Consider the following 20,343-nt stretch of genomic DNA (forward strand, 5'->3'; position numbering starts at 1 on the left):
TCTTGATGCTATATTATTTGCATACAAACTCCTTTTATTTTATTTGGACATGTATCATTCTTATGCATCTCATAGAATTACATGGGGAATTAGATCCATACAGCGAAGCTTAAGCAAATTTGGACAGTCCTCCTGAACTCCTCCTCAGAGTCGATTTGGTTTTTATTTGTTTGTTTTTCATGCACTGTGTGAATGTCACTCAAGATGGAAATGGATCATTTGCCCTTCTTGGCTGATTAGAAACTGGAGACTGTCTAAGCTCTTTGGTGACAGGAGAGCACGAATACTTCCCAAAGGAAGCACATGCTGCTGGCAACCCTTAAATATGTTCTAGATCTCAAAAGGCAAAGATGCCTGGCAGCAAGCATTTCAGCTAATGGTCTCACTTAATATTTTGAGAAAGCAGTGGCCAGGCAACACTTAATAAACAGTTGTTTTTTTTTTAATCATCAAGCAGGCCAGTCTGTGACATGGAAACAGCATTAATCACAGTGTCAGTGGCCTTTGGTCAGTGATTTCCTGCGGCCGCTGAGCAGGCTGGATATCAATTGCTGATATCAGCAACATGAATCATGAGTTGTTGCTTTCTTGATTACAATACCTGGAAGGAGTGAAAGGAATATCTTGAAATGTCTCCGCTTTTCAGAGAGAGAGCACAAAGGGGAATTGCTAGGCAACCGATCAGTCTCTCCAACAGCCCATAGCTGCAGAGTTCCACAGGCCTTTATCCTGGCACCTCTTGTGTTCAATGTTTACTTTTATTAATATAGTGCCAAAAATGTGCTGGATGCCCGACAGACTAATTAAACACTTACATTGCCTAGAAGTGCTTACAGTCTAATTTTAGACATGATACAGTGAGTTAAAGCAGCAAACAGTGAGAATAATGGAATGGAGAACAAAGGTTACAATCATAAGATCACATGGTTATTTAGGTCTGTTAACTGAATGCCTTAACAGTTCCACAAAATATACATAATATTATAAAATATGGATGTACATATATCTATCTACATACAGATATGATATACACGCTGAAAACCACCTGCTTTATATAAACTAAGTTTTTATCTGGAAGGATTGAATTGAGGATGGGAGTGTGGTGCTAGTTATGAACAATTAGCGCCGCTATTAGGTGTGTTCAGTAGGGAACATATAACCAGGAGATGATGGGTCCATATAAACAGGAGCTAAAGACAGTCTTGAATTAACCTGAAGCATAGTGTGTTGTGTCTCTATAATCTCTATAGGGAGGGTGTGAGATTAGAGAAATTGGTAAAACAGGATGGATGGAGACAGACACAGGCAGGAGGAAGAACTTTGTAACAGACAAAGGATAAAGGGGCAAAACACCTAGCTTGTTTTAAGACTGGGCTTGATGAGTTTATGGAGGGGATGGTATGATGAGATTGCCTACAAGGGCTTTGTGGGCCATCCACAACAGGACACTGAGTTACTACAGAGAATTCTTTCCCAGGTGTCTAGATGGTGAGTCTTGCCCACATACTTAGGGTCTAACTGATTGCCATGTTTGGGTCAGGAAGGAATTTTTCCCCAGGCCAGATTGGCAGAGACCCTGGGAGGTTTTTCACCTTCCTCTGCATCATGAGGCACAGATTACTTGAATTAGAGTAAAGGTGGATTCTCTGTAACTTGAAGTCTTTAAATCAAGATTAGAGGATGTCAGTAACTCAGCCAGAGGTTATGGGCCTACTACAGCAGTGGATGGGTGAGGTTCTGTGTCCTGCAATGTGAACAAGGTCAGACAAATATGAGCGTAACAGTCCTATCTGGCCTTAAAGTCTGAGTCTAGAAAGGCAAGTCAGAAAGATTAATGCAGATGACAGGGTGAGGTAAGACATGCAAGTAAATTCAGCTGATGACATTGAAATGAATTAATTGAAAACATTTGGCATCAGAAAGTCAGTCAGTAGTTGTTGGTGAAATCCACAGAACTTCTTTCTGGAGAAAGTGCAGAAGATTCTTGTAGCAAGATAACAAGAAATTCCTCTAGTATGGAGATGGTGGGAGAACTTTCTATGGATCATTCAACTCTGGATGGAACATACTGACTATTATAATGATGTGGGCCATTATAATAGTGCTAGCAATGCTACTATTTAGGGACAGGAAGGAAATAATAATATTTATCTAATGAAAATAGCAATTGGAGTTTGGGAAGATATAATATTCTTACTTTGTGTCTAACCCTGAAATCCGTTTCTCCCATGAGTAAGCCAACTGAAGCTAAAGTGACTACTTGCATAAGTGACAACTGGGCCGGGGACAGGGGCAGCTCTAGGTATTTTGCCGCCCCAAGCACAGCAGGCAGGCTGCCTTCGGAGGCTTGCCTGCAGGAGGTCCCCGGTCCCGCGGATTCGGCGGCACGCCTGTGGGAGGTCCGCCAAAGCCGCGGGACCGGCGGACCCTCCGCAGGCATGCCGCCAAAGGCAACCTGCCTGCCGCCCTCGTGGCGACCAGCAGAGTGCCCCCTGTGGCTTGCCGCCCCAAGCACGCACTTGGCATGCTGGTGCCTGGAGCTGCCCCTGGCAGGGGAACATAAAACACTACCTTTGTGAAAAGTACCATGGAATCTCTCTTGACAACATGTGGCGAGAACTTCAGTTTCATTGCTGTTTGTATGATTTTTCAGAATTATTTTATTAATTAAAAATCAGTTTGCTTCATCCAAAGACCAATTATTATATCTTGAGCAGAAATTAACCCTTTCCAAATCTGGTTCTAGAAATACAATCTAATCATATCATGTTATTGAACACAACATGAGTTTCAACTTCTTGAAACCTTGCCAAAATATAATATGGATAGATTATTTTAAATGGCAGGGGCAAGAGCTGAAATGAAGCATATGAAACAAATGAAAGGCAACTGTGTTTCTTTCTTTAGTTTGGCAGAAAAATATAATGGAGCCATGAAAGACTTTAACAATGTAGTTTTTCTTCTGTTAAAACAATTCCCTCAATCCCCCAAATCTCATTTCTTATAGAACACATTGAATGACGATATACCTCAGCATCACTAGCCACATGAAATATTAAAATTTCAGTGGGAAAAACCTTTCAAGCCTTACTGGATCCAGATTGAATTTTGGATGGTTCATGCATTACAAATTACTTCTAATACTCATTGTGTGCTCTATGTTTTTTTTCACTAGATTTTTGTTTTCAGAATTTCATCTCTGCTTTCATTTACATATAAAGGCCAGAGATTGGAATTAAACTGAATAAACAGAAGGAAAAAATATCACTTGTCAATTATCAGGAGAGGAATGATATTCTTGTCATTAAGGCACTGACTGGGACTGAAGATCAGGGTTCAGTTTGTGGCCCTGCCATGATTTCTGTGTGGCCACTGCAAATAAACTAATCTCTATGGCCCAGATCCTCAAAGATATTTAGATTCCTAACTTTTGAGGATCTGGGCTCATATGCCTCTGTTCTCCATCTGTAAAGTGGTGGTGATAATTCCCTGCTTCCAAAGGCTGTTGTGAGGGAAGAAAAAATGTTAATGTTTCCTGGTCAGATAGAAATGATAGATGTAGGTTACAGCTAGTAATGCTTTCATTTTTCTAGTGAACTAAAAGTTTGGCCCAAAGTCTGACTGAGACAATATTCCTCTCATAAATCCATGTTCATATAACCAAAGAAAATGACACCTCCCATGTATCTGATGTAACAAGCTAAGCCAGGCAGGATTGAGATAATAGGCCCCTTCTTCTTCTGTATCTGAGTTTACAAGTAGTGTGAGGAGAGAGGTTGTCAGGTTGTGTAAGAATTCTGCTGGGGCTTATGTGCAAGTTAAATAGCTGAGCAACTTGGCAGCATTGGGACGTCGGTGGTTTTTCACATACCAATCAGAGAAAACTTGGATGCCTAAGAGACTTTCCTGGAAGAAATGTAGGCAACTGGGGAATTTATGCACTTACAGGATTAGGCAGAACCTGAGCAGGCTTTTGAGGATATTGGTAGGGTTACCAAGCCTCCAGGATTGGCCTGGAATCTCCAGGAATTAAAGATTAATTTTTAATTAAATATTGTCATATGATGAAATCTCCAGGAATACATCCAACCAAAATTGGCAATTCTAGATCTCAGTGGTGACTATATGTTGGACCTAGGCACCTAAAGCAGAAGTTAGGCCCCTAAGTCCCATGATGTATCTAGCCCTAAAGCACAACAATGACGTTGGCTATCTTTGTAAAGCACCGTATCTAGACATTGTTAGGTGAGATGATCTCTGGGTGCGTAATGGAGGGGCGAGGAACAAATGTAGTCCTTGCACTTATTTGAGAGCTTGCCTGCAATGAAGAAAAGTGCATGCTCTGTTCTTCTAAAGGGTGTTGCAATACAGATAATCCCTCTCTGCATTGGGTAATTGATGGGTGCACAATTTTTCTCAGTGATCTCATTATCCACTTAATATTCTGGAACAATTAAGGTATTTTTGATTAGTGTGAAGGTGTTTTGTTTCTGTAAAACAAAACAAATGTAGGCACCAGAAGTCAGATTTTCAAAAAGTGGCCTCTAGATTTACATGCACACCCCTGCATTCTTTATCACTCATACATACAAATACCATTTTTGCTTGCAAAATTCTAGAAAAGGAGCTTTAGTAGCTTGTGGTGATAAATTATGTGAATGACTTTTCTCAAAATATATAGGGCCAAATTCTCTGCAGGCATAACACTATTTTCTTCAGTGGAATTCTACCAGCAGAAAATATGGCCAATGAACTTAAATTAATCATATTTTGTTTTAAATATATATGTATAGATAGATATATTTTCAGATAGAATCCTAGTTGTTGTGCAATCAATTTAGTTGATCACTTGTACAATGTAAATCTTCTTTAAGGAGTTAAACTGAAGTTGGCTTTGGAAACTGAAATGCCGCATCTAAAGAAATCCATGCTCTGGGATATGCTTTAAATTGTATCTTAAAATAAATGTAACTGCTTGGTGACTCTTAATTGTGTTTCTAATCTGTGCTGAGGATGGGATCTCAGAATCAGAGAGCTGAAACCTGATCCCTTGCAGAGCACAGCTGAGAATCTAGACCTATGTTTTCTTTACACATATCTCTCTCTCTCTCTCTCACTCTCACATACACACACACACACTCTCTCTCTCACACACACATGCACGTATATCTCACATGAGCTACAGTGTACTTAGTCATATATGTAAAAGTATATTATACTGTTCAAAATCTTGTGGATCAGGATTTTTTTTCATATTCTTCTGAACAGCATTGTTTCTCAGGAAACTTTATTAAGTATTTATTGTTATCATAACCTAGTCCCAGATTTGGACCTTAGCGTCCAAAATATGGGGGTTAGCATGAAAACCTCCAAGCTTAGTTACCAGCTTGGACCTGGTAAAGCTGCCACCACCCAAAAAATTAGAGTGTTTTGGGGCACTCTGGTCCCCCCAAAAACCTTCCCTGGGGACCCCAAGACCCAAATCCCTTGAGTCTCACAATAAAGGGAAATAAACCTTTTCCCTTCCCCCCTCCAGGTGTTCCTGGAGAAATACACAGAAGCAAACTCCGTGAATCTAAACAGAGGGACTCCACCCTCCCCGTTCCCAGTCCTGGGAACACAAGCACTTTCCTCTTCACCCAGAGGGAATGCTAAGTCAGGCTAGTAAATCTAACACACACAGATTTCCCCCTGACTTCTTCCTCCCACCAATTCCCTGGTGAGTACAGACTCAATTTCCCTGGAGTTCTCCACTAGAGAAAAACTCCAACAGGTCTTAAAAAGAAAGCTTTATATAAAAAGAAAGAAAAATACATAAAAATGGTCTCTCTGTATTAAGGTGACAAATACAGGGTCAATTGCTTAAAAGAATATTTAATAAACAGCCTTATTCAAAAAGAATACAATTTAAAGCACTCCAGCAACTGTAGACATGTAAATACAAAAGAAAAAAACAATAACCCTTATTGTTTTTATGAACTCTGTACTTACAACTTGGAAACAGAAGATTAGAAAGCAGGAAAGAGAAAAAATCCTTCTCATAGCTGAGAGAGCATACAGGCAGAAGACCAAGAACAAAGGACTCACACACAAACTTCCCTCCACCCAGAGTTGAAAAAATCCTGTTTCCTGATTGGTCCTCTGGTCAGGTGCTTCAGATACTTCTTTCCAGGTGAAAGAGACGTTAACCCTTAGCTATCTGTTTATGACAATTGTATTTGTATGTTATTCAGAAAGATGAAAGAAATGAAGAGAGGCTGTTTCTTAGTTACTACCTTACTCCTGTTGTTGGGCTGTGTCCCATGGCATGTGACTGCAGACTCAAAAGATGGAGAAGACGACCAGGACATTCCAGGTAAGAGTTTACAAGTTTAACTCTTTCGCCATCTGAAATTGCATGAAACAAGAATCATGGACCTTAACCTTCACCACTAAAGTCCAGAGGGCTTTCCTATTGAACTCAGTGGAAGCAGAACTGGACCTTATCTGAGCAAAGAGCAGTCCTAAATAATGTATTGGACTGTAGCCCTTGCAGTGAGATACTAAGAATGTGGCATAAAAATGTCAGATCTTGTGAAGTAGAGTGTGTGTGTGTGTATGTGTAAACCAGTTGTGAAGCTCTTTCCAAGCTACAGCTTCTGGACTGTCTCCCAACCCTTTTGAAACGCTACAATTCCAAATAAACCCCATGCCAGCTGCTAACATCACTCCATAAGAGTTATACTGTGAATGTGTCCTATGCAATTGGGCAGGGAGTAAGGATTGTTCCTTGCGTGTTTGGGGAGTAGGCGGAATCATGGCTGTACTCTCCACATGTACCAGGGGAAGGAATATGATGGCTCTGGTAGTGGGTGGGGATACACCACTCTCCTTCCCTCCATAAAACTGGAGCTCACAGAATCGCTCTTCTTTTCAAGAGTTATTCCTCTTACGGTGCAACTAAAGACTACCCCTTACCCAGGCACATCAGTTTTTTCTAGGCATGCCCATTTTAGATACACAGTTACTACATGTGCACAGGCAAATGTATTAACTGCATGTGACATTAGCTTCGTGGGAAAAACTAAGAGGCCATGTTTTAAAAATTTTGATGCAGTTTTCAAAATGTAACAGGTCTTTTTCTCTAAGCCATTCAGAACACAGTATGACAACATCAATACAAGGCAAATCCTGGCCTATGGTGACATGGCAGTAATGGGCATATAAACGCATCTGTAAGCAGGCATTCACACTAGATTACCTAATTCTCAATAGGTTGGGCCCCTCTGGTCCACCCAAAACCTTCCCAGGGGACCCCAGGACCCAGATTCCTTGGGTCTCACAACAAAGGGAAATAAGCCATTCCCTCCCCCCTTCCTTCTTCCTCCCAGCTCCTTCCCACCCTGGGAACACTAGGAGATCACCTGATTCAACTTTTTGAATCACCACACCGAGAGGAGTGTTACCTTCCCCCTCACCCAGAGGCAATACAAGCTGCGTGAATATAACACAAAGAGAAAATTTATCCTTCCCTTCTCCCCACCAATTCCCTTGAACCTTAACTAGGAGAAAAAAATTAAACAGGTCTTAAAAGCAAAACTTTTAATAAGAAAGAAAGAAAAAAGTAAAAGGTTTATCTCTGCACTTTAGATGGTAAACAGTGACAGGGTCTTTCAACTTGTAAACAATAGAAAGAAACTTTCTCCAGCAGAAACACAATTTAAGCTACTTCCAGCAAGTACACATATGCAAATGAAACAAAAAAACAAATTAAAAGACTATGACCGCCTTTTCTTACTCACAATTCTGAATAGATAAGAGACTGTAGCAGGGAGATTGGTAGAAACCTGGTTGCACTTCTAGTCCCATCCAGGACCCAGAGAGAACAAAGCCAAACCCAAAACCCACAAACAAAGGCTTCTGTCCCATGAGATTTGAAAGTATCTTGTCTTCTGATTGGTCCTCTGGTCAGGTGTTTGGGGTCCCTGTTTGTTAATCCTTAACTATCTGTTTATGACAAGGTGGCAGCCACTAAGTGATTGGGAGGATATCAGAATAGGATTAGCACTCTATAGACTCAGGATGGGCTTTATAGCTCTAGCATCAGGGAGGGAATATCTAGCCCAGGATGAACAGTCATCACCCCCACCAATGTTCATGAGATAAAAGTATTAATTCTGCATAGTCATCAGCTACAATAGAAATATAGTCAGTGTAGTCAGATTTTATTTTAATCAGTGTCATCAAATTTGAAAATAACATCCTAGCTCTGCACCAAATAAATTCCCTCCTTTCATAATCAGGTTGGATCATTCTGGAGAAATTTGCCCTTACATTTACCTCTCAGCCTTGAAGTCTAAAAATAAACTCCCTTTTTTGCAAAAGCTGACATGACCTTGCATAACATGCATCCTTTCTATACTGTACAGTACAAACATTTTCTTTTGACAAACTCATTGCTTCCTAATAGCTTGTGAAACTCTTGTTTCTTGTTACAATTTCAACAGCCTTGATAAATTGTTGCACAGACCATTTCAATTTCTAGTTCAATTACTAAACTAAAAAGCCTAGTAGACTAAGCTTCACGATCTTTTTGGGGGTGGGAGGGAAGGGTCATGAACAACAAAGCACAGTGCTTACAGCTTACTGCTTGTTTTTGTTTTTAAGCACAACTGAAAACTCAACCCCCTTCTCAAGTCTGTGATTCTTTCACAACCAATAACTTGAAAACCAGTCATGAACTCATTATGTTGAGCATTCCCACATCTTGGATCCAGATTCCAAATCAAAAAAAGTTAGTCTTTGAGATATGAAACCAAGTCCTCTTGCATCCATGAAGGACTCCATAGCACTTTTTGTAAAAGGAGGGCTGCTGTCTGATGTTCTCACCAAATTCCTATTCTATAATTAGGTTTTTCCTACCTAAAATTCCTCCTGCAATTTTCTTAGATGTGGAATGAAATCCTGGTCCCATTGTAGTCAACAGCAAAACTCTGATTGACTTCATTCAGGGCGGAATTTCACTTATGGTGTTTACTTCCTATCCTAAGCAGTTGTAGAGTGGTGTTGATTGCTGCTAAACAGCTCCCATGTGTCACTCCAGAAATCCACCCTAGGTTCTATTTCTGTGGTGGATAAAGTGGTTCTTAAACCCAAAGAACATGTAAAATCATGCTCTGGGATCCTTTTGAGTAAAAGAGACTGTATCTACCCCCCCCCCCCCATGTTGTTTAAATTACGGCAGTTTGAGAACTGGAAGCTCAGCAGGATAGAGAGTGTTCCAATATGTTCTGCATGGCGCTGAGATCAGTGTCAGTGCTCAAATAATAAATAATTACAAGAATAAGGGTATCAAAAAGTTACAGAAAATGCCAACCTGTTACATAACTGTTTCCATGTTGCGTAAAATGTCCCATGATACCACTTGTGGCTGGGTGCCCTTTATTTGATCTGAAGTTTAAAACAAATGAGTCACTGACATTCAAATGTGTTGTTATTATGATGTGAAAGTTTATCAAGAATTAATGTGACAGTCTGAGGATTCAGATATCCTGGTAAGAAAGGCTCTTAGCAGTGTGTGGGTGGTAAGTCGTCAAATGAAACTGACAGAGAGAGAGAAAAAGAAACCCCTTTTTCATCAATGACAAGCTGTTTAGTATTGATAATACTTATCAAAGAAAAAAAGCATTTATGAGAAAGCTTATAATGACGACAGCATATCTTTACAAATAAGAATAACTACTGAAAGATGCCTGGGGTGGAGTGAAATAAGTAACTTCAGCAAACAGAAGAGAAAGCACTGCACATGCAAGCTCTGAAATATTCCTGTGTAAAATATTTCTAATGCAGATGATTGGATCCCTAGGTTTTATTTTCAAAGCTGAGTTAAAGTATAGTTCGGCTCTGAAATGTGAGTTTGTAACAATGCCATTATGGATCTTATATTTATTGTCTCCATGATTTTGGTATTGAGTCTATTCATTTGGTAAGTAAATGATGGTTGTTGGTTTTTTAACCATTAGCCCTGAATATTCAACTCAAGATATAAAAGTCAAGCTGGGCTCTTTGGGTATGTCTACCCAGGGAAAAAAAGTGCAGTTTTCAACTGTGCTGACCAAGCTTTATCAATATTTCTTGTCTGTTCACATAAACCTGGGTTTTACATGCCTCAAGCTACAAGATGACCTACTAACAGAATTATAAAGATGTTATATTAGGCCTCTGACATAACACTCTGATGAAACTGTTGATAAATACAGACTTTTTAAATGGTAGCCACTGTACATGGACCCTATACCCAAAAGCTCAGCTGTAAGCATTCCTTAAAGCAATGTTTTCTGAGAAATTGGATCAAATTCTGATCTCTAGTGCATCAAACAGAATATTCCTGGGTTATGGGTATATATACCTCTGGGATGATTTTACAGACTTTTCTTCTGAAACTCTCTTGGGTTGGCATATTATATGGATGCTTAATTTATTTTCTTCCTAAGATTAGTCAAGGAGATATGTTTCTCTTGAAGTTTCATCAGCCTTCACTAAGGTGTAAATTCTAGGCACACCACCAGAATGTAGGGATCAAAATGGAGCAGAATCAGTATAATTCAACTGTGAAGGGAGCAGAAGACTGTGTATGAAGGCGGATCTGCAGCACCTGTAATCAACAGAGCAGTGCTAGGCAAATGCCTTATCCTGTAAGTGTGAAATGGGTAAAGGTGGATCTGTGCCCATACAGATCCACTGGCCAAACTCTCATCCATTTTAGAACTCTTCATTATTGCTGGGAAAATAAAGCTAATTCCAAATCAACTAAAGGAGATGAGACTGCTGAGTTTAAAACAATGAGAAACAGCTCTACTAATGCTCCAGAGACTGGTGGAGTGGTTCCAATCTTCTGAATCCCACAGAAAACCCTTTTTCATACAGTTTATTTACTTGGCCTTTGTACAAAAAGGGAGAATTTGGCCTTTTGTGACTTCAACAGTGCACATTTTCTTGAGTCTCTATATTGATACTATAATTCATAAGAAAATAAATGTGTTCACAGCTTGAGACAGTGTAGAACAGGGCATGTACAATACACACATTTGCAGTCCTACAACAATGTTACAACAATAGTTCCAGTGTCATTCCCATTGTAAACTGAGGAAAGGCTTTGGGAAGTAACACAGTCATTTGTTTCTGTGGTTTTGACTGGAAAATAGCTAGTCGCTGAGACAGATTATTCTTCTCATTCACTGAGCAGCAAACCTCCTCTTAGATAGTAATTTATTCGTCCTCATCATATGGTCTATGATTAAATTTACATGCTCATTCTGCCTTGTAATTTGGCTTAATAAGATGGAGACAGTATCATATGGCATAGATGTGACAACATGTAGGATTCTAAATGTGTTGATGTAGCAATGTGTCTGGACCTCTTGAGTCTGGGAAGCACAAAAGGTTTTTATGCCCTCTTTTCATGCCCCACTGACTTAGATTCATTTTAGAGGCTTGAGTTTTCATGGGTATTCTGAGAAGAGAGGATCACTAACACTTTAATATGATACCCTTTATCTAAGAATCTCAGCACACCTTCAACCAGTATGAGTTGACCCTCACAACACCAGTTTGAAGTAGGTAAATATCTGGACCTGGCTGGACACTGGGAATCCCACTTTGTGGGAAGTTCCAAAATTTCAACAACAATAAAATTGTTTGCAAAATAGAATAAAAAATGAAATTGAGACATGTGGCATGGGAATTCCAAAATTGCCTTTTGAAAAGGACTAAATGACAGAACTGAACAAGGAACTGAGGCTCCCTAGGCTTCTAGGCTGCCCCGTAGCCAGGATGTTTGGAAGCCCTGACTGTGAGGTGGCCCACCTGGCAGAGACCTGGAAATCTCTGGAACCCGGGCTCTTCAGCAGCCCCCCTGGCCTGCTGCTTGGACCTGGGAAGCCGAGGAGACCAAGCTACTTAGGAGCCACAGACCTGTGAGGTTCAGGCAAGTTGGCAGCAAACCAGACATGTTTTCATCAGAAACTTGCCTGACAAGCAGGATTCCATTGAAAACCTACCTAGTTTCCATCAGAATTTTGACAGAATCATTCCTATGGAAGGTGCAGATTTCAGTGAATCAGCATTTTGTGATAGAAAAACCTATAAATATCCTATAGAGGAGGAACTGAGATACAAACCTTTAGAGACAATTTTCAAATGGAAGTGACTAAAATTAGGCACTTAGATCCAGATTTTGTTGCCTAGCTACCTGTTTTAGGAATATAAAATCTGATTAAGTCCTTTACAGTCTCTCGTGTTCTCATCATAGAAGACATTAATTTTTAAATGGTTCATTTAAAGGCCATGAAGTTATGATATTAACAGTATTGGAAATTAGTCCTTTCCCTGCAATTTATATAGTTCCATTTAAGTGAATAGAGTCTCAGCTAGAGTAAATCAGCATAAATCTGGCGTTTAAAGGGTTTTTTTTTTGATTAGGCCATTTTTGCAAATTAAAAAATAAATATCAGAGAATAGGCACAGGTTGGCCAACAGCAATGCAGAGTTTTTACCATTGTGTCTTTAGCCTGACTTGGAGGCACCAGAAGTGATTGGGGCAGTTCAGTGTCTTAGAGGGACTGGAGGGACCAGGCTGCATTAGCTTCTCAACTGAGACTGGGCACTCAGATTCTACTTAGTGTCAGTTGTGATGTGATGTGAGTTCCTGTCCCCTTTCTTTCTCGCCTTGTCCCCTGAGCCATTGCATGGGTATCCTTGTGGGCAGTCTTAAGAGAGCTCAATGCTTTAAATGGCATAAGGAGAATAACCTATGCCCTCACTCTGACTAATTTTGGTGAGGAAAATCTTGCACTACCATATTCTATTTTGTGTGTGTTCTATGGGAAGGCTTGAGTTTGAAGTGCTGTCAGTCTGGCTTTCAATAAAAACACATGCATATACCTCTAAAACTTTTACAACCCTAGAAGGGAGAAAAGGGTGCCTGGTATAATGTAAACAGTGAAAGAGCTTCATCCACAGGGGTACTTAACTGGATCTTCAACTACAGTAACATCCCCATACAGTCTCAGCAGTACAGTCTAGCTAACAAGACTTCTGCTATAGTTAATATGTCAGTACTATCAAGCTATATTGCATATTAAAAGGCATAGATTTCAGCTTTTCAACTCAAGTCAATTTACTTTAATCTAAATATTCTAAAGTGCACACCTTAATGATTTTACAGATTTACTTCTTAATAAAGTTTAAAAAATAGAGTGTTTGTGCAGTCCTATGAGTTGCAATGAATAAGTTTATGACTTAGTAGCGTGTGTGATTTAATAGAATGGTGCTGCCCTCTGGAGGACCGTTCTGGTTTTGTTTGTTCAAAGGCTGCCCTCTATTTCAGTGCTAGAGTTTCCTACTCATTCTAGCTCATTTCCAGCGGCATTTGTCTGCGTGTATGGTGTCATCCTAATTATTTAATAGCATTAACACCTAAGAGATCTAAATAGAAAAAACTACAAAGGCTCAACTGTGCCCAATATTTTTTGGGTGGAAGAGAAGAGGGGGAGAGGGGGAGGAGCCTTCTCCTTACCTTGCACCCTCTTCACAGGGGCTGGTTGCTGTCCATTGGGTGACATAGGGACTGCTCCCTGCTAGTACCCTGAGAGTGCTAGTTACCTGGTAGGATGGTTGGATAGCAGATTTGAGTTCCCCAGACATTGAACAAAGCGCACACTTCACTCTTTGGGTTACCCTGTGACTCTTTCACAGAAACCAGAATTCTTCCTGCAGGTCCCAAGAAGTGCACATTGTAGCAGCTACTCAATAACCTTTGCATCAGTAGCTGAGGAGAAATTTTGCCTAAGTTCCAATGCAGTGCAGTGTGTGTTTAAAAAAAACAAAAAACAAACAAACAAACAAAACACAACAACATACAACTCTAGTTTATAAGCTTCACTCTAGACCCAAATGTCTACTTCCTCTGAGAGGCAGGTATTTTTTTACTCAAATGGAAAGTTCTATTTTACCTTGAGGAAAAAAAGTGGTTAAATCCAAGGGTCATCTAAGGGGAACTGGGCGGTTTAACTAGAGTGGGTCAGGAAATGGATGTTCTATTCTGAAAAAAAAAAGTGAGATTTCAATTTATTTTCAAATTGAGATGAAAAGACACCCCCCCACACACACACACACAACAAAATTTAAAAATGCAAAACAAAATTCCAAAATGATTTTAATTTGGGGTCAACTGAAATAATTTTTTATTTTGACCATTTTTCTTTCTTTTTACTTTAATATATAAAATAAAATAAATTTCAAAACAAAAAGTCAAAGGAACACCTTTGAAACTTACCACTAGGAAAATAGTGAAACAACTTTTTGTGACATTTTCAGAATTACTTTTCCAGCTGTGTTCAAAATAAAATTTCATCAAAATCTATGTAATTTGACAAAAAAAAATGATTCAGTCAAAAATATTTTGATTGAAAACTGTTTGGATGACAGTTTTTCAACTGTCTAGTTGTAGATGTTTAGTCTTAAACCTGTATGCAGACTATAACACAAGAACTATGGGTCATCGAATTAAATTAATAGGTAGAAAATTTAAAACAAACAAAAGTACTCATTCACACAACACACACTCAACCTGTGGAACTCATTGCCAGGGATGTCATGAAGGCCAAAATTATAATGGGGTTCAAAAAAGAACTATATAAGTTCATAGATAGGTCCACCAGTAGCTATTAGCCGGGATGATCAGAGATGCAACCCCATGCTCTGAGTGTCGCTAGTCTCTGTTTGCCAGAAGCTAGGAGTGGATGACAGTGGATGGATGACTCTCTAATTGCCCTGTTCTGTTCATTCCCTCTGAAATATCTGGCACCAGCCACTGTCAGAAGACAGGATACTGAGCTAGACAGACCATTGTTCTGACCCAGTGTGGTCCTTATGATCTAAAATTTGAACTGTTTTGATAGGATATAGAAATCCCTCATCAATCAGAGTTCCACTTCTAGAACTGGGTTTCTGATACGGATGATCTTATTTTTTTATAAGCATATATTAAAGCTGTACAAAACATCAAGGGCCAAATATTATGCCATGCCTTTCAAAGAGTGCAGGAGCAAGGGCAAGGGACAGAGCAAAGGTAAAATGGTCTCGGGGTCAGAGCTGTAATCTGGGCCAGTGTTTAAATCTCTAATCCCGTTGAAGATATATTGCTAAATTCCCAAACTAACTTCACAACACTTAATATCATACTACCTTTCTCCCCACCATCATAGGTGCTGCTTTACCACCACTGAAGCTCGGAAATTCAATCTGTGCTTTGAAGGCAGATGGCGGTGAATGTAAAGCAATATATACAAGGTATCACTTCAACATTCAAACCCGCCAGTGTGAGATGTTTGAATACGGTGGATGCCATGGCAATAAGAACAACTTCTTAACACTAGAAGAATGTCAGGAGATGTGTGTGGTATCAGGTCAGTATCCTTTCTCCTGTCCTCCTGCATGTCCTTTATATTCTTATGGTGTCTTATATCTAGATTGTGAGTTCTTAGGGCTAGGGGCCATCTCTTGTTTGTTTCCCAGAACAATGGGGCCTTCTGCCTGTAGGGGCTATATCAATAACAATAATAATCACAATAATACTGTTATAACAGGGGTCACCAGGTGGGGCTGCTACATAGTCATCCAAATTCTTTTTTGGAGAGTATGTCTATAGGTGTGGTGTCCCAGGGTGTGATTACATCTCAAGCAGATGTATTCAAACTAGCTTTAATCTAGTTAAACGCTAGTCCTGGAACAATGAAGCTGCAGCAGCGCACATGCTTTGATGCAGGCTAGCAATTATCCAGGGTTCCAGGTAGGTTTATACAGTGCGCACTGCCGCGACTTCACTGCTCTGGAACCTGAGATAGCTAGAATAAAGCTAGTTTGGGTATGCCTATTCAAGCAGTAATTACACTCTGTGATTACAGTGTAGACACACTCTTAGTGTGAGCAGATCTTCTGTCTTGGGAAGATGTGGTGTGAAGGTTTTTCTCTGCAAGGTTCTGGGTAAAGGTTGTTGTGTAAAATCAATTCTTGAGGCTCCCTGAATGTCAGGCTGACACTGCTGAAAGAAGGGATTGTCTGGATGCTGATAAACCCTTCTGTTCCGGCACTGGTGTAAATAAAGTTATTCTTAAAATATACCCAGACTCACATCTCCAGCTTCTCCTACACTGAGAAGACAATCTGCAAGACCTCAGACATTTGCCACAGCTACTTGGCAAAGGGGCAGAAATAATCATTAATAATGCTCACAGATAATATCCTTAATCATTGTTTCTCTGTAGTGCCTGTAAATTGCTAAGTTTTACAGTCTGAATGAGGCTTCATCAGCTAACTGGTAGAAACAAAATAATAGGATCATACCAAGATACACATTTAAGATGCCAAACGTACAGTTATGCTGTCAATCTGGACGAAATGTGGATAGTGTTTACTCTGGTATTGAAGAGGGAGGGAAATTGAATGGCTTGATTTTTTTTTTGTAAGAACTGAACACTTAAACATCCTGCTCACTTTCAAAGGGCCTGTAGGTGTCCATACCTTTACAAATTATACTGTAAATTTGGCATAAGTAAGAAAATTTCTCATACAGCATATTAAAATCTCATATCAATCACAGAAGTCATTTTGATGTGAAGGTGGTATATCTCCTGTTTCCTTGTTTATCTCTCATAGATGTCAGCAATTTGTGGTTGGGAAGTATTGCTTTGTCTGAACTTGATACTGAAACTGGATATTGTGTAAGGAGGATCTATTAGAGAAATGTTTGGCTACAGTTAGATGCATTTTGTAATAAGACTAGATCGTCTTTATTATAGTTATAGCAACTTAACTTGAGTATTTCAAAAGCAAAACTTATATGAAAAAGACCTTTGAGAAAACAATGCCAGATTACTATTCTGTAGAAGAGTTGATAATGACATTTTATATAGAATATGAGTTTGAGTATTCAGGGAACACCAAGCTTTCTGTTAAATAATAATCATAAAGTGCTTAGGGCTCTATCCTTGTGAAATCAGCCTTCAGAAGTGCTATAGTCATAGAATCATAGAAGAGCAGGGTTGGAAGAGACGTCTAGGTCATCTAGTCCAACCCCCAGCTCAAAGTAGGACCAACTCCAACTAAATCATTCCAGGCAGGGCTCTGTCAAGCTGGGCCTTAAAAGCCTCTAAGCATGGAGATTTCACCACCTCCCTAGGTGGCCCGTTCCAGTGCTTCATCTCCCTCCTAGTGAAATAGTTTTTCTAATATCCAACCTAGACCTCCCCCACTGCAACTTGAGACTATTGCTCCTTGTTCTGCCATCTGGTACCACTGAGAACAGTCTAGCTCCATCCTCTTTGGAACCCCCCTTCAGGTAGTTGAAGGCTGCTATCAAATCCCCCCTCACTCTTCTCTTCTGCAGACTAAATAAGCCCAGTTCCATAACCTTCACCTCATAAGTCATGTGACCCAGGCCCCTCCGCTGGACTCTCTCCAATCTGTCCACATTCTTTCTGTAGTGAGAGGCCCCAAACTGGACACAATACTCCAGTGGCCTCACTAGTACCGAGTGAGGGATGCTCTTAAATCAGAAAGCTACTGCCCCCTCATGAATGTGGCAAATTTATGGACTCATCACATCACTAGGCATGCTCTTCCAAGTTCCTTTGGATACCAGATATGGATTTTGATTAGTTTGGAGACAGATGGAAGATGTCATGTAGATTCAGGAGGGAGCCAGAAAGGGGTTGGGGAAACGGTTGTGAAGTGCAGGAGGAGCAGTGGGTGGAAGCTGAAGGCCAGAGGTCTCTGGGGAGTGAGTGAAAACAGCCTGAAGAATTCCAGTAATTTTCAATACTGTAAAAAGTTTTTGTTTTTTGAACTCAGATTCAAGGATTCATTTAATCCTGTGTCTTCAACAGAAATCACTTTTCAGTCACAAACCCTCTGTAGCCCAATGGCAAAATATGATATTCAATAGTAATGGGCCCAGGAGACCCACTGACATAAGGGATTAAGTTATTCCTAGGCTGAGCAATGAGATATCGTTAGAGATTGATTCATAACTAAGCTGTCTTGACTTTTTGTGAAGCAATCTGAGAACCCTTCTGATAGGTTTCTGTGCAAATGTCAGTAAGTGTCATTCTGTTTGTCCTCACCATGTTCTAAGCATGCCCCTGTAACAGGCCTCCTTATAGCTCTGGAAATATGCTGATGTACTCTAGGCATCAGGCCAGAATTGTAAGATAAAAATTGACCTCCTGGGAACAGTATGTATCATCTTCATGCTTGGCAAATTTTTGTATCTCATGCAATAAAATATTTAATTCTGGAAAATCATTTAGAAACTAGGAGTTTACAATAAGAATTCAAAAAACCCTTTCCTGCTGTTCTGACCCAGACATACTGCAGCTTTAAGACAACGCAGTTCACAGCATTGTGCTCTGTCTGTGTAACATGCTAGATATAAAGGGCAATCTGTTTTCTCCTCCATCATGTCTATCAATTCGGAGTCTGTCACTAAGGCTTGACCCAAAGCCCAGTGAAGTCAGCGAGAGTCTTTCCCTTGATTTCTGTGGGCTCTAGATTACATCCTAAATGTGTCTCAGGGGAGTCCCAGAAAAAATCTGTGTCCAAATAAAAACTGCCAAGAGCAGGGATGGGCAAACTATGGCCTGGAGGCTACATCCATTCCTTCAGACATTTTAATCCAGCCCTCGAGCACCCGCCGGGGAGCAGGGTCTGGTGCTTCAGTAGGGGAGTGGGATCGGGGCACCACGACCAATGGGAGCTGTAGGGGCAGTGTCTGCAGACAGGGCAGCATACAGACCCACCTGACCGTGCCTCTGCATAGGAGCTGGAGGGGGAACATGCCGCTCTTCTGGAAGCTGTTTGAGGTAAGTGCTGCTTGGAGCCTACACCCCTGAACCTCTTCCATGCCCCGACTCCCTCCCACACCCCAGCACCCTGCCCCAGCCTTGATCCCCCTCCTGCCCTCCGAATGCCTTGATCCCAGCCCAGAGTCCCCTCCTATACCCCAAACCCTCATCCCCAGAGCCCACACCCCCAGCTGGAGCCCCCACACCCCAGCCTTATGCCCCAGCCTGGAGCCCCTTCCTGCACACTGAACTCCTCATTTCTGAATCCACCACAGAGCCCTCACCCAATCAGGAGCCTTCAGCCCCTCCCGCACCCCAGATTCATGAACATTCATAGCCTGCCCTCTAGCCAGAAAGTTTGCACACCCCTGACCAAGAGCCATGTCACTAGCCCAATCCTAAACAGCTTCTTAACGTGCCTATTTTCCCTCAAAGTGTCAGAATGACATAGAGGGGAGAAGAGTTAACGGAGCAGGTGTGCAGGTCACATCAAGTACTAAAATGTTTCTTGCTGATACTTAGCACTTACTGTACATAGTGCTTCTCATAGTTTGTGAACGTTAACTAATCCTCCCAAGAGCTAGGTACCATAAATAAATATTCTATTGTCTCTTTGTTAAAGGTAGGGAAATAAAGGTAGAAAGTTTAACACATAGTCACATCCATAGAATGAATTTGGGTCAAAGCCAGGATTATGACTGAGGGACTGTAGTTTCAAAAGTAACAGGTATATTGCTTTCTTAATGAATAGTGAGGGTAGGCATGGGATTAAGAACCTGGATTTTATTCCAATGATTTGCTGTGTGACTATGGGAAAGTCATTTAACTGCTCTTTGATTTAGTTTCCCCATTTGTCACCTGGAGGTGAGGATTCCTACTTAATGGGGCATCGTGAGGCCTAACTGGGCTGAAGTAGTTGGATAAATTCAGTAAGCAAGGTAAACTAAAAAGAAGGAACTCTCATGGAAGCCTGAGTTTAAGAATGACGTATGTGCTGAAGTATGTTAACAGCTATAAATATCAAAAGTATACCTTGCACCAATTTTGCATTCAGTGAGTGGGCAATGTACATGTTGAGGGGGCAGAAATGAATAGAAAAGCAATGAACAAGAAGGTTAAGTTATCTTACACCCTCCTGCTAATTCCCTTGCCACCTACTGCTTCCTTTGATTCTCCCAGACAAAAAGTTGTACTCATTTTGCACACTCACTGAAAGCCAGATCAGTGCAACTTCTATCACTTAACCAGGTACACCTTTTTTCTGCTCAGTCTGCACCAGTCTATTGTGTTGTCAAACTTAGTTCTCTACCTATCCCACTAGAACATCCCCCATCCCACTGCAAACTGTCTAATTTCATATCCTGTCAAATGTTTGGATTGCAGATTTTAGAAGCAAAGTGAGTTTAATTATAATTTTTAAAAAATATTATATTTTGTAAGGATTCTTCTCTGAAGCAGTCAT

At 40.5% G+C, this 20,343-nt stretch overlaps 1 protein-coding gene across 4 annotated transcripts in view; it reads left to right on the forward strand.

Moving 5' to 3' along the window:
• TFPI (tissue factor pathway inhibitor) overlaps window positions 1-20,343 on the forward strand; it is a 55,755-nt gene that overhangs the window by 4,470 nt on the left and 30,942 nt on the right. For 3 of the 4 annotated variants that reach the window (XM_030580571.1, XM_030580572.1, XM_030580569.1), the window contains exons 2-3: window positions 6,234-6,355; window positions 15,246-15,446. In XM_030580571.1, coding sequence (XP_030436431.1) covers window positions 6,238-6,355; window positions 15,246-15,446 — 319 coding nt within the window. In that variant the 5' untranslated portion in view covers window positions 6,234-6,237. The remainder of the gene's footprint in view (window positions 1-6,233; window positions 6,356-15,245; window positions 15,447-20,343) is intronic. The other variant, XM_030580570.1, reaches the window with a different exon arrangement.

Source organism: Gopherus evgoodei, chromosome 11, assembly GCF_007399415.2.
Source record: "Gopherus evgoodei ecotype Sinaloan lineage chromosome 11, rGopEvg1_v1.p, whole genome shotgun sequence".
In the NCBI taxonomy this organism is placed as follows: Eukaryota; Metazoa; Chordata; order Testudines; family Testudinidae; genus Gopherus; species Gopherus evgoodei.